The sequence below is a fragment of the Pinus tabuliformis genome, chromosome 5_2, assembly GCF_031772625.1.
Source record: "Pinus tabuliformis cultivar Carrire ecotype Pingquan chromosome 5_2, CPIR1, whole genome shotgun sequence".
Classification (NCBI taxonomy): Eukaryota; Viridiplantae; Streptophyta; class Pinopsida; order Pinales; family Pinaceae; genus Pinus; species Pinus tabuliformis.
In genome coordinates this window covers 119067956-119082908 of record NC_142306.1, presented here as the reverse complement: position 1 = coordinate 119082908, position 14953 = coordinate 119067956, and the positions used below count along the sequence as shown (strand labels likewise).

General features: G+C 37.3%; 1 protein-coding gene across 1 annotated transcript in view; it reads left to right on the top strand.

Annotated features, from left to right (window-relative positions):
* The first annotated feature begins 9511 nt into the window (after nt 1-9511).
* Nucleotides 9512-14953, top strand: part of LOC149157787 (auxin response factor 1-like) — a 106077-nt gene continuing 100635 nt past the window's right edge. Inside the window, exons 1-7 of the mRNA XM_089436012.1 lie at nt 9512-10760; nt 10982-11080; nt 11295-11351; nt 11626-11775; nt 11960-12044; nt 12681-12771; nt 12893-13057. Coding sequence (XP_089292138.1) covers nt 10455-10760; nt 10982-11080; nt 11295-11351; nt 11626-11775; nt 11960-12044; nt 12681-12771; nt 12893-13057 — 953 coding nt within the window. The 5' untranslated portion in view covers nt 9512-10454. The remainder of the gene's footprint in view (nt 10761-10981; nt 11081-11294; nt 11352-11625; nt 11776-11959; nt 12045-12680; nt 12772-12892; nt 13058-14953) is intronic.

The following is a 14953-nucleotide window of genomic DNA, read 5'->3' as shown; positions in this document are numbered from 1 at the left end:
AATTGCCTGCTAGACACAGGGGTCAGCCACAATCTGATGCCTAAAGCTGTCATGGAAGAGTTAAGCCTTGACATCACTAGACCATATCATGATTTATTCTCATTTGATTTAAGAAAGGTGAAATGTCTAGGATTAATCAAAGATCTAGCCATTACCCTAACTCAGTTGCCCATGAAGAGTATGATGATGGATATTGTGGTAGCAGATGTCCCTCCTAAGTTTGGCATGTTGCTGTTTAGAGGGTGGATAAAGAGACTAGGTGGGACATTGTAGAATGACCTATCTTATGCCATTGTCCCAAATTTTGGAGGAGAAAGCAGGAGATTGTATAGGGAAGCACAGATGGCATACATCATCAGTGATGAGAAGAACCCTACTAATCATCCCATATATGCTGTGGACACTGATTTTGGAGCTTGTATTCTCCAAATTGAAGAATCCCAGAAAGCCTCAATGCAAATCAAGAAACCAGTAAATCAGGCCGAGGGAGAGCAAGGAGGTTAGGTTTGGGAGATGTTCTTTGATGGAGCATGTTCCAGGGAGACTGCAAGAGTAGGGGTGGTGCTGGTATCTCCAAAACAAGAAAGCACACATCTGTCTTTCAAGCTGGCTTTTCAAGTCACAAACAATATAGCAGAGTATGAGGCTCTGATATTGGGTCTCAATGCAGCTAAAGACAGAGGAATCAGAAATATAAAAGTGTTTGGAGATGCTGATCTCATCATTCAGCAAGTGAATAAAAAATTTCAAGCAAAGCACCCAAGGCTGAAAGCATATAGAGATGAGGTATGGAGACTTAAAGACTCTTTTGATAATTTTTGCATCTCATATGTCCCTAGAGCCAAAAATCATCTTGTTAATTCCCTTGCCGTGTCTGTTAGCATGTTTGTCCCTCCCATGCTTCCCAGACTAGTTTATGAAGTCCAAATGGAGCACAAACCATCCTTGCCTGATAATGTCCAACATTGGAAAGTTTTTGAGGATGATGATGAAGTGAATAGGTTTCTGCAAGTCATTGATGAATTCTCTGAAATGCAAATTGACCAAGAAAATGAAGCCCTGGAAGAAAATCCCCAGTCCCAGCTTAGAAACATAATTGGTAAAGGCAACATTATCCAACTGCCCATCAATCATATACCTAAGGGTCTGGTTCCATTAGAAAAGTTGTTTGACCAAAATGATGTGCCTTATAAGGCTGCCCAAAAAGAAGATCAATCTGCAGTCTATAAGCATAATATAGGGAGTCCAAGTCAGCCAAGACACATAAATCTGTCCACTCATCTTTCTGCTGCTCATAATGCTGAATACTGCAATTTAATGAAGCAATTTACTGACGTCTTTGCCTGGGAATATAGTGATCTGAAAACATATGACAAAAAGATCATCCAGCATAAAATCCCTTTAGAGAAAGACACCATACCTTTTAAGCAGAAGCTGAGACCAAAAAATCCTTTGCTTCTCCCTTTGATTGAAAAAGAAATAAAAAAGTTACTGGCTGCCAAAATCATAGTCCCTCTCAAATACTCAAAATGGGTAGCTAATTTGGTTGTGGCGAGGAAGAAAAGTGGAGAAATCAAGCTCTGTGTTGATTTCAGATATTTGAACAAATGCTCTAAAAAAGACAACTATCCTCTGCCCAAGATGGAGCATTTGCTGCAGAAGGTCTCAGGAGCCAAAGTGATGTCTTTCCTAGATGGATTTTCAGGCTATAACCAGATTGCGATACATCTAGATGACCAAGAGAAGACCGCGTTCACCACTCCTTGGGGCACTTTTATGTATTCCAAGATGCCTTTTGGGTTGATGAATGCTGGAGCCACCTTTCAGAGAGCTATGGATATAGCATTTGTGGGGGAGAAGGATAAGTTTGTCCTTATCTACCTTGATGATATAACAATATACTCCAGCAGCCATCATGATCATGTATAACATTTGAAGAAAGTGTTCCTGAAGTGCAGAAGGTTTGGGATTTCAGTCAATCCTAAAAAGTCACAGTTTGATTTAGAGGAGGGCAAGCTGTTAGGACATGTTGTTTCTACTGCGGGTGTCAAAATTGACCCAGAAAGAGTAAAAGCAATACATACCTTATCTGTCCCGAGATCAAAGAAAGACATCCAGTCCTTTATGGGCAAAATAAATTTTGTGAGGAGGTTTATCCCGAATTTCGCAAAACTTGTAAAGCATATTACCTCCATGTTGAAAAAAGGGTCAGAGGTTAAGTGGACTAATTCAGCAAGAAAATCCTTTGAGTCCATTAAGAAATCTATTATGGAGGCTCCCACTTTAATAAGTCCAGATTACAGCAAGGAGTTCCACACATTTTCTTTTGCCTCTGAAGACACCCTTGCAACAATTTTATTGCAAGTAGATGAAGAAGGTTCAGAGCATCCAGTGGCATTTTTCAGCAAAACATTAAGGGATGTTGAGCTGAGGTATGATATCATTGAAAATCATGCATATGCTCTTATCAAGTCTTTGAAAGCCTTAAGGGTTTATATTCTGCATTCAAAGATAATTGCATTTGTGCCCTCTGCTTCAATAAAGGACATCCTAACACAGCCTAATGCTGATGGAAGAAGGGCTAAATGGATTGCAAAGTTAATTGAATTTAATATAGAATTGAAGCCCACCAAGCTTGTCAGAGGTGAGGGCCTTGCCAAGTTATTGGCTGAAGAAAATTGCAGAACATTGGACATAAATCTCATATGCACAGATGTAGAAAGGGATCAAACAGAAGAAGAAACAGCTGAACTAGGAAAAAATCAGTCATTGGCAGAAAATCTAGCTTCTTGTGATTAGTACTCTGCAATAGCTAAATTTTTACTGAAGCTAGAAATCCCCCCAGGCCTTACTCAAAGTTAGGCTAGAACTGTTAAACTCAGGACAACAAAATATTGCATTCATGAAAATCTGCTCTATTGGAGGGACCCATCTGGAATGCTTTTGAGGTGTCTGGACAAAGAACAATCCATTGAAGTCATGCAACAATTTCATTCCAACATATGTGGAGGGCATCATTATTGAAAAACTACAGCGCACAAAATTCTCAGAGCTGGGTACTATTGGCCCATCTTGTTTTCTAATGTCTTTTCATTTGTTAAATCTTGTGACAGGTGCCAAAGATTTGAAGGAAAGTAGCAATTGAAGTCCCTGTCGTTGAAACCAATACATGCTAATGGACCTTTTCAGCAGTGGGGCTTGGATTTCATTGGAGAAATCAATCCACATTCCAGTGGCCAACATAGATGGATATTAGTTGCCACTGATTATTTCACTAAATGGATTGAAGCAATGCCTACCAGGAAGGCTGATCATAATGTGGTCATGAAGTCTTTGACAGAGAATATCTTCACTAGATTTGGCTGTCCACATAAATTAGTCACAGACAATGCAACAACCTTCAGGGCAAAAGAGTTGGTGGATATGTGTGACTCAATGGGCATTAAGTTGGTCCATTCCACCTCATACTACCCTCAAGGCAATGGCCTAGCAGAATCTTCCAACAAAAGCCTGATAAGGATAATTAAAAAGCTGTTGGAAGACAAGAAAAAGAACTGGGATTCTAAGCTCCAATATGCACTATGGGCTGACACAGTGACCATTAAGAAATCCACAGGGAATTCTCCATTCAAGCTGGTATATGGCACCAAAGCTATATTCCCAATTTAGTTAACACTCCTTGTGGCAAAATTCCTACAAGAAGCGCTGAATGAGGAAGAAGACATGGCAAGAAGGATAACTGATTTAACAGAGGTACATCAAATCAGGGAACAGCTGGTTGAAAGGTCTGTAGCACATCAGAAAAAGATCAAGGAAGCTTTTGACAGGAGGACAAAAGTGGATAATTTTCAGGTTGGAGACTTGGTTCTGAAGTGGGATGCATTGAAAGAGAAGAAAGGTAACCATGGGAAGTTTGATGCTTTCTGGACAGGACCTTTTATCATTTCTCAAATCCAAGGGAACAATACCTTCATACTGCAAAGTATGGGAGGGGAGATAGTTTTTGATGGCCTAGTTAATGGGCGTTTTCTAAAAATTTATGTTGTTTAAGGTCTTTGGGCCTTAAGATTGTAAATATGTTATTTTATCAGTTTTGGTATAGGCTCAGTTAGACTCCATGCCCAATGGAACACTAGGAAATTTTGCTAATTAATTTTGCAGGGAAGGCATTGATCTGCGAGTTCTTGAGACCTCATAGGGAGGATCTCATCCCTAGAAGGAGCCAGTGTTAGCTCTGCTACATGTGGCTGATGTTCGAAGAGAAGAAGTAAGCTCGATCCTTGGTTTTACTCAGAAAATGCCTTCACCGGATATCCTTACCCTTCTCCATTTCCTTGCCCATTCCCCTCTTTATCTCCTTTGCTTCTGTTTAAAATCCCACAAAATGATTTTCTTAAGTCAAGGGTGTTAAAACCCCTAAACCCATATAACCGCGTACCTTTGCAAAACCCCTGCCATAACCTTAACCGTAGCCATTCACTTTCCCCGCTAATCCGTTGTTTCCCTGTCACATCAAACAAAACCCGCACGGTTAAATCCCTACCGTCCAATCATCTCATCTGCGATTGGACGGCAGTCGCTTTCCTCACATCATCAAACTGACCGCGCGATAACTCGTGATCAAAAGTAGTTTCATCCCGCCCCATCTGCCACGCGTCGCCCGATGATAGGTATCGCTCGGCCGTGTACGATTACCTCCCGACCCCCGATAACGGTGCGAGCAATATCGCTTACCGCTCAGGCTCGCTCTCCCCGCCCGATAAACTCCGTGCATCTTCCGCACCCGGCGACCGTTGGATCTGCCCGCCCGATATCCAATGGCATGTGATCACCCTGCTCCCATATCTCCCGATACCTTCTGCAAACCAATCCTCGCCGTCGATTTGTCCAATCCAACGGCCGATTCTCCCTTTCCATTCGACCCGACTATCCATGTCTTTAACCATTCCATACTCCCGAAAGGACGAAGGTGGCCTGCATCCAGTACTCGACGTAATAGATCATCGACAACTGCATTCAAGAGGCAATATGGCCGAGAAGGAAAGGTACAAAGTCAAGCAGGTAAATGCATTCAATGGTTATGGGATTGCATCCCATATAATAGTCCACCTGCCCGAGAAGGACAACAGAGCATCCAAGAAGATCAATTTTGTTCACTACAACAAGCAATTACACTCAGAAGTTCTGCCAGGTAGTTAAAGCGATTGGTGGTCCATTATGGCCCCTCCACGCCTAGAATAGCAGAACATTTTTGTAATCAAACTCTATATATACCCGGGAAACAGATGTAATCAAGGTTGATGGTTGTTGTTTTGATGTAAGGTTCAACTTCTGGAGATTGTAACTACTTTGATACTTGTAGCATCTTGTCTTCATTTTAAGCTAATACAAGCTTCTTTTGCTGTAATTGCTCACTTTCCACCTCTTCTTCTGTTCTAGGCTGTGCTTGATATGCATTTTTCTGAACTCTTGATGTATAGCATTAGAGGAGCTATCATCCTACCTCTATGTTTGAATCTTGCATGTATTAGTGAATCTATTAATCATGTTTCTTTTCACCTAGTGACAGAGAGCTGTCATCTTGTCTGTGCACTAGGGAATTAGATTTGCAAACCTTTCTACTGGTTGCAGTCGGCCATCACAAGGTTCTGTGCATCTGTTGGTGTGGTCAGTATTCTCCATATTCACCCAATCCTTAATCTGTGAGTAATTGGTGGTCTAAAGCCTTGTAGTTTGGGGGTGTTCACACATGTCTGGAGTCAAGCAAAGTAGGAGTGGTTATCTGGCTTGAACATGCATCATTCCTTCCATTCATCCATTTCCAACATTGAGTTGAGTTTGTAATGTTCCCGAGCATCTCCGAGCTACAACCTAGGAGAGTTTCTTGGGGTGATAACATGACCCACATGGGATTTGAACCTTAATTTCATGGTTTACATAATACTCCATAACATAACACCCTGTCATCTTATACTCTACACATGATGGGCTATTATTAATTTTTAATATTATATATATATATATATATATATATATATTTTTTTTTTTTTCCAAAGAAATATCTAGGGAAATCCACCCGAAGGGTGTCAAGGAGAATTGACTTCGTGACCTCCCATTAACAAGGCGCTTTAGCAACAAGAACTCAACCAATTAAACTAACCCTCGAAACCTACAGGGAGTAGTCCACATAGATCTATTAAAAGCGGCTTAATATATCGAGCCTAACTCCAAGGCATTAAAGAGATTTGACATTATAACCTCACAATAAATAAAATACTTAACAACGAGAGCTTAATTAATTAATCTATCCTTAAAACTATATATAACTACTTTTTCTAATAATAAATATTTTTCTAATTTATATTAATGTAACATATATTAATTTCTTATCAGCACTACCTCATTTGGATGCCATAATTTGTATATGAAAACAAAACATTCATTGTGACATGTTGAGACCACTAAGAAGACTCGAGGATGTAGATGTTGGTCCCTAGTAACAATAATGTAGAGGGCACGAGGCTTTCGTGGAGTCATTCCCAAAGACAATAAAAGTATTAGGCCACCATTGGTGGTGCTTGTGCTTTTGGTAACACCGGGTCCCACATCACGACGTTGCCCCTTTGGACTCGTAAGAAAATTGTATGGGCATGGCGGCACCTAGTCTCTTCACATTTACATTGCAATCCTTATTATTATTATTAAATATCACATGTAATTAGTTGTGAGACAATCACCTTTGACTTTTTAATTTCATATCAAAGGTGGTTTAAGATTACATGTGAAGCCCAACAGATGTTGGTAAACATCACAATTATGACTAGGTTCACTGAATCATTATTTTATTTAAAGGTGGTAAAATTTATCGTGTTTGGTCTTTACTTAATAATGAAGGTAATTATTATTATTATATATTATCTATTATTACGTGCTAGTTATAATAGTAAATCATTTGAAATGACTTATTATTGTTATTTAAGGAAAATAATGTTCATTTGAAATTAATTGTTAGTGATTTAAAGAGAGGCACTAATTTTTTTTTTAAATTTTATTTTAGAATTTAAAAAACATTTTCATCTAAAATAATATTTATAAAAAAACCATCCTCATAATTATCGATAAGACTATATACATTTTAGGAACATTAAATTTTAATCTTATACATGACATTGGATATTACTCTTAATTAAAATTCAACCTCTTTATAAAAAAATAGATATTATAGGTTTAAAAATAATTTATAATTATATACAATTTTTTGAATATTTGTTTCATTATAATTACCCAAGATTTAGGGGATTTAGGTTTACATTTGTTGTTTTAGTTAAACATGTTGTTCATAAAGGAAGAAAAGGTGTGCCAATTTGTTGTTTTAGTTAAACATGTTGTTCATAAAGGAAGAAAAGCTGTGCCCAATCATATTTAAATTAGATATTTTTGATTAAGCAAATATGAGTGGATGATATTTATTTTGTTAAAGATGTTTGGATTTGCACTTGGTTCCAATAATTATTACATGTGATTGACATATTCACAAGGACGGTTATATGCACATATATTATTAAGTTGCAATATGTTTTGGAGGTTTTTAGGGCATATTTTTCGGTGAATTTTGTCTAGAATTTACCTAAGATTTGTTGGAATGAAAGGTTGAGTTGTGAAAATTCCACAATGTGGTCGGAAAGTTTTGGATGGTGCTAAATAAATACAAGCAATAAAAAAACACATCTTCAACAACAAAAATCATGATCTGGTTAAAAATTGTTTCACTGTATTTCAACCAAAATAATGCCCATTATTAATAATATTTGAACTATAAAACAATATCATTTAAATTCTTATAAAGCTACTTATTTTAGTTAAATCAATAAACCATTATCAATTTTGCAAAATACTTGTTATACTCAATAAACCATTATCAATTTTGTAAAATACTTGTTATTATTATTACATGATAAATGTAAATTTCTCCATTTTAAAATATTACAATATTAATATGTGATTAATCTAAAAGATTCAAAAAAATATTCTTACAAATATCACTAAAATTTATATTTAATCTTAATTATTAAACCAATTTGCATAATAAATAAAATAATTTATAAAAACCATATTTTCCAATTTTTATACTAAAAGTTTTATTTTTTCTTTATTTTTTAATTAAATTATATAAATATAAAAAATAATTTAATTTAATTATATATATTATATATATATATATATATAACGAGATCCCATGCGAATCAATTACCATCCAAATCAATGAATACAAATTTAAAATAAATTTGAACAACATACAATTTACAAAATAAAATTATGTTAAAAAAAATTTAAATATCTTTTAAAAACCCACAACATACAATTTACAAAATAAAATTATGTTAAAAAAAATTTACATATCTTTTAAAAACCCACAACATTCTGACTGGTGGGAAAAAATTAAAAATTATTATTTTTATATAAATATATATATTTTAAATGAATTAATTAATAAAAATTTACAGATTTATTAAAAATATTTAATAAAATTTTAAATTATAAATATTTAACCTAAAAATTATTATTTTTATATATAAATATATATATTTTAAATGAATTAATTAATCAAAATTTCCAAATCTGTTAAAAACATTTAATAAAATTTTATTAACATTTTAAACTATAAATATTTAACCATTATATTGTAAATAAAAACATTAAAAATCAATATTTCTACACATACAAAAAAAATTAATATTTATTTAATAATAATAATATATAAGATTTTTTATTTATTAATAAGTCATAAAACATCACCCTCTAAATAAATATAATAGAAAGAACAACTTTCATATTAAAAAGGAGATTTGAACTTTTTCATCTTTTTGGGGCAACCAAATTACAATATACATGTCTGGCATCTTCAATTATTTTACTCTCTTAAAATTATTTTACGCTTTGTTGAACTAACTTCAACCAACTACATAACTGTTATGGCAAATTAATTTTACATTAAGCAGATGCTAGGTGTTTGGAAACAAAGCTGGTGTTAAATTCCAAACCAAATGCGGGAGGGGGACGGCCCTGACATGGATGCCATTAGATCTCAGGCACCTGACATGGATGGCATTAGATCTCCTTTTAAGGAACATGGGGCACAAGCACAAGTGTTGGTTACAGTTTGCACAATGGTCAATGGAGGAGGAGACATCAAGTAATATCCCACATACAAGGTTTGCATATCAGATTGTAAAAAGCAATGACCCCCGGAGGTGCAGCAAAGAAAGGCATAATATTTTTTTAATACATAATATTAATTAAATAATTTGGTATATACAGACAAAAAAATTAAGTGCACAGAAATAGAGACACATCTGAGAGCGGTCAGATCAAAGATAGGCTAGAAATAGATCCTGCAAAATGTCTAAACAATGCCCAAAAATAAAGGAGAAATGGAGTCAGACACAGTCAGAGATATTGTTCACAAAATAATATAATAAAACAAATACACAGAGAGAGAAGAGGGGGTTCAAACTTTGGAGGGAGGGAGGAAGGAATATCTGTCTGACCAAATCAAGAATCCATGATTGATGCAAACCACTAATTAAATAATGGTTTTTAGTTGTGGATTAGTCTTTGGGTGGCATTGCTTGACAGTGATAATGATGACGACGATGTAAGTTGGCAGAAGAACCATGGCAAGATCAAGCATGCATGGAGGTGGAGACAGACGGATGGGGGAGATCAGTGCTGTGAAAAAAAACTACATTGGTTCAATGGATTAGAGCAGGCTTAGTTGAATTTGGGTTTGTAACAGTGGGGTTATACCCAAATGAAGATGGGATTATCTGTTTGAGGGGAGTGGAAGCTTAACAGAATTGAGGTTGGAGGAGTGATCTGGACGTTGTTTTATCCATTGGGGTTTCTGGTCAAACAGTTTGCGGGACAACAGAAGGTAGTGATCTTTACGAGGGGTTGTACATTTAGATGGAGAGTGGTCGCTGTTGATGATGGTACAGATGCTGATAAGGATGTATTGTTGTGGAGCAAAGGCAAGGAAGGCCTGCTAACAACTAATTTTGTACTTAATTAGCCAGGCGATGGATGACCGATGGTCCTATCGAGGGAGTGAAGAAGGAAAGGGGGAATAATAGGTGGTTATGCAGAGTCACGAGCGAAGCACCATCCTCTCTCTATCTGGATTGCTCTTTTCTCGGACTGGACATTGCTGGGCATTTGGGAGGCACAGCAGATGTACTTGTTGTTAAACACATCATTTGATCAACATCCAGCCATCAGTAAAGGGTCTTTTGGTAACAGTGCCGTGGCACAGAAGATTCCCCCTGTGACCTGCTCAGGCATGAGCCGCCCGCGTCGGCAATTGGGTTCCTCTCATGCGGCCTGAACAGGTGCTGGGAGTTGTGGGATCTGTGTTTTTCGCAGTGATCTGAATTGGGTCGTGTGGGTTTGCTGCTATGGAGTCTGGTCTGAATGACCCACATGGGCTGCAGCACCATTCCTCCGATGATGCTAATAGCGATGGCGATAAGAGAATTGGGGTGGAGACAGGCAGCTCTGTATGTCCAGAGCTCTGGCATGCCTGTGCTGGCCCTCTCATATCTCTGCCTCCTAAGGGCAGTCGTGTTGTGTACTTTCCCCAGGGTCACCTGGAGCAGATTGCGGACAATGAGCTTCACAGGGGTGGCCGTGGCTCCTTCCTCAACATCAACCATGCGGCTGCACCGATGGCAGAGGAAGCATCTTCTGCAGCAGCCTTGAATGTAAAGCTGAACATTCTAGGCTTCAATTTTGTTGATCATCCTCTCTGATTTGTTTCATGAGCTTTCAAGCTTTCAATGTCTGTGTCTCCTCTGATTTAGCAGCGAAAGAACTTAAATGCTGGAAATTGATGTTTAGTAGCCTGTTGTTTCTGCTGGAATTTTTCATCTTTGATCTTGCAACGTGGGCATGAGACTGATGTATCTATCCTGTTGCTGAGCAGATACCGCCATCGTCCATAGGTCAGGCCATGAATCAACAGATGCTTTCATACAAGCTGCCTCCCCAAATTCTCTGTCGTGTGCTGAATGTCAATCTACACGTGAGTGATCACTGACAATGGAGTTGTCTCCTGGATATCTTTATTGCATCAGCAAGTGTTTATCTGAATGAATTTTTGTTGAAAGCTATATGATAATAGAGAGAAGGAGAATCCAAGGAAATGTAGGTTTTTTGATAATGTTCATATATGGTACTTTGCCTAAAATGTGTTTTTTGAAGGTGGCATTTAACTGTATGTTTACTCGTGCTAGCAGGCCGACCAGGAGATGGATGAGGTCTATGCACAACTGACATTAGTTCCTGATTCCGAGGTAATATTTGGTCAATATGTACTGGACTGGCGGCAATATTATATCCAGTTCATTCTTCTGCAATATGTGTTTAATAGTTTAGCAATTCTTAAATATTGGTTGAAGCTTGCAATATGGAGTTTTTGTTAATTATTAGATGAGTTTCGATAAGTCGAAACTCAAATGTGCAAAATCTTATTTTGGATTTTTATTTAAAATTGTAAATAGCGAAACAGTCGCCGTTGTTAAAAATTTTCATTGGGACATTGTATTGATTCAATATATCTTTCTCCAGAAGAATGAGAAATGCATGGAGGAACAACTTTCTGTACCTCCATCCAGCACTCCTCATATGTTCTGCAAGACGCTAACAGCTTCTGATACAAGTACACATGGCGGGTTTTCAGTTCCTCGAAGGGCTGCAGAGGACTGCTTTCCGCCCTTGGTAAGTTTTGATCTAGGTTTTGCTGATGTAACTGTCGCACTCTGCACATATGATATCAGACTAGAAATCTGTGCCAATGGTATGCGGTTTGCTGTCTGCAAAGGCTTCATAGCAAGTAAGACTATCTTGAAGGTTGTTGATGCATTTAAAGATCTAACTATTCTATCAAAACTATATAATGCAGGATTATAGTCAACAAAGGCCTTCTCAAGAGCTTGTCGCAAAGGATTTGCATGGAAGAGAATGGAGATTCCGGCATATATTCAGGGGTATGTAAGTAGCCATTGCAGTTCACATGTTGCTATTTTGTGTTTGAGACTTTCTGACAGAGTTAGTTGGCGTCCCATTTTACTCGTCCCTGTTAGTGCAACTCTGAAATGTTCTAAAAGACTGAATATTCTAAAAGACTGAATATCATTGTGTTTGAACCTTTACGACAGAGTAAATTACTGAGCTCCTTACTCTTCCTTATTAGTGCAACTCTGAAATATTCTAAAAGACTGAATATCAAAGGCCGAAAACTTTCCCTTCCAATGCCTTGTTTACACGTTTGTGCTTAGTTTGAATATGAGAAGGCCCAATTCCCCTTCTCAAAGTCGTTATATGTGACAGGCCTAATGGGACCATACATAAAGACCACCACGGCCATGCGTCAAACTTGACGGTTATTCCTGTCTGAAATCCTTGTGACCGAACAGGGTCCAAGTTTCTGATGTTTATTTGAGATGTTTTGTGTTGGAGTAGTTTCCTCACAGATTTGCCATGTCGAGGAAGCATGGATTAGTGACATATAAGAGCTTAAATTTGTCAAATGTAGCTTTCATGTAAATCACTGTAGAATTAGAGAGTGTTGAATCATTGATGAGAATCGAGAATTTCATGTAATACCTGGGATCTTTTTGCAGGTCAGCCTCGCAGGCATTTGCTCACTACAGGATGGAGTGTCTTTGTTAGTTACAAAAGGCTTGTAGCTGGAGATGCTGTACTTTTTCTGCGGTACACCCCAAAATTTTGGGAATTCACTGTTCATGTTGAAAGACCACTGTTACTTGTCACTAGGGCTACCTCACATAGCATGTTTCTGTATTCTAACATTGTATCTTTTAATCACGAACAGGGATGAAAATGGAGAATTGAGGTTAGGAATTCGAAGAGCTTCCCAGCAACAAAGCAGTGTACCTTCTTCAGTGCTCTCCAGCCATGGCATACATTCGGGGGTGCTAGCTGCTGTAGCTCATGCAGTTGCCACAAAAAGTATGTTCCACATTTACTACAATCCAAGGTATAGTCTTTAATCACATTCTATTCTTCAACTTGTGGAAGATGTGTAGAATACGAGGCCTACACTTTGTGGTTTATAAAAAATGTAGGTATTGTTCAGGGAAAGGCCTATTTGGGATTGCTTGACTATTTGATTCTTGGTATGATAATATGATCATGCTTAGCAAACCTGTGTGAGCTTTTTTACATCATTTGAGATGTAAAGTAGAGCATATAAAAATTGTCGGGCTTCTTGCCTGCCATGCTTGCAGTTTTAGCATTATTGTATAATGATCTTTATTGTAATTTTTTACTATTTTCTGTAAGTGCAAAAGGCCCAGCTTGCTTTGGAAACCCTGTAGGGAAGGTTTTGCCTGTTACAATTGGGAGTAGCATGCAAGAACATCAAGTTTGAATCAAAGGGCAAGATATCGTCTTAGGTCTTCTATTCAATTTTTACTCGAAGTTACAGTTTATTTTAGGGTGTCAGTTTGGTCCACGTTGACCACTGGTAAGAAACATAATAATAATCATTATTATTTGAGTCTGTTATTGTGAGTGGCAGGTCAACTTTTTTGATTTGCCATCATTCTTGAGGGGATGCAACTTCATTGGAAACATTGATTGATGTTATTGCTTTGTGTTAATGTGTGAAGTTAGATAAAAGAAGAACACTGCATATAAATATCCACAAAAAGAAGGGATGATACTCTGACATTGTATACTTTGGGACAGAAGGTTATCTATTGGCCAATTACTCCATTGACCTTGGTTCTAACTTTCTTGTAAAGTTGCACTCAATCTTGGTTTTGGTTATATCTTCTTGAATGCAATTGCTCTATTTTCAGTGCTAATTCTTTTTTTAAACTTATAACAAGAGTATGTTGTAACTTGCTAACCAAGAACTTTGCTATCATTTAATAGCCTTTGATCCTTCTAACTTGTATTGCTAACTTGTCCATGTACTAGTGAACATTGTGTTAGGTAGTTCTAAGAGGAAGTAATGCTGCCTGGTTCAGCAGCAATAACCCTGGTCAATGTAAATGTCTACAACTTGTACAATGTATGATAATGCCATTTACAAGCACAAATTATGATATTAGAAATTTAGAAGACCAATTAAGGGTTCATCTGGGGTAAACGAAGGCTAAGGTTTAGCTTACTAATTTATGGGCCATGATATCCATTGAGGCCTCATTCTATGGTTTATGGAAAGTTGGAAACGCAGACATGCTTACATGTTGGTAGTGAAGCTCCTAACTACTGTCCATGATCATACCCAATTATGTTATCTAGCATGCCTCTTCCCCTCAAAACCATCTCAAACTTGTGCTTGGTAGATATCTAATGGGTATATACTCTGTTCCACCAAATTTTCAGGACAGGGAGTACAGGGCAAGGAGACACACAAGGGGGATGTGTGGGAGCACCCGCAAATTTTAGAAAAATTCAAGGGGTGTGAAGGGATGTTGGGGTCCCTAGCATAGGGGTTCCTGTCTCTAAAGCTATAAAATATAAAAATAATAATGATAAAATCCCAACAATTCATCCTATACAAATTCATCATTGTGCAATATAGTGGAAATGCTATAATCCTACCCATCTTGAAATTTGGATAACTGTTAAGTCTACTGAATTCTAAATGGGATATGAAATTCTACTTTCTCCATATGAAGTCCGATGAGGTTGGAACCACTCTCCAACATCTTGAAACAATTAATGGTAATATTAAAAATTCAAGTAAAAGTATAGAAAAGGTGAGATAAAGGAGAATGCCACTTTAATTACTAAGGTCCTAGGCTCCTCAAAGCTCTATCCCTTATATTATTTCTATCTTCATGGGTTGTTAGGCAAGAAATCTAGGGGGGGAGTGCCTAGGCATCCCCCTTATGGGGTAGGGAGGATGCTTAGATGGCCC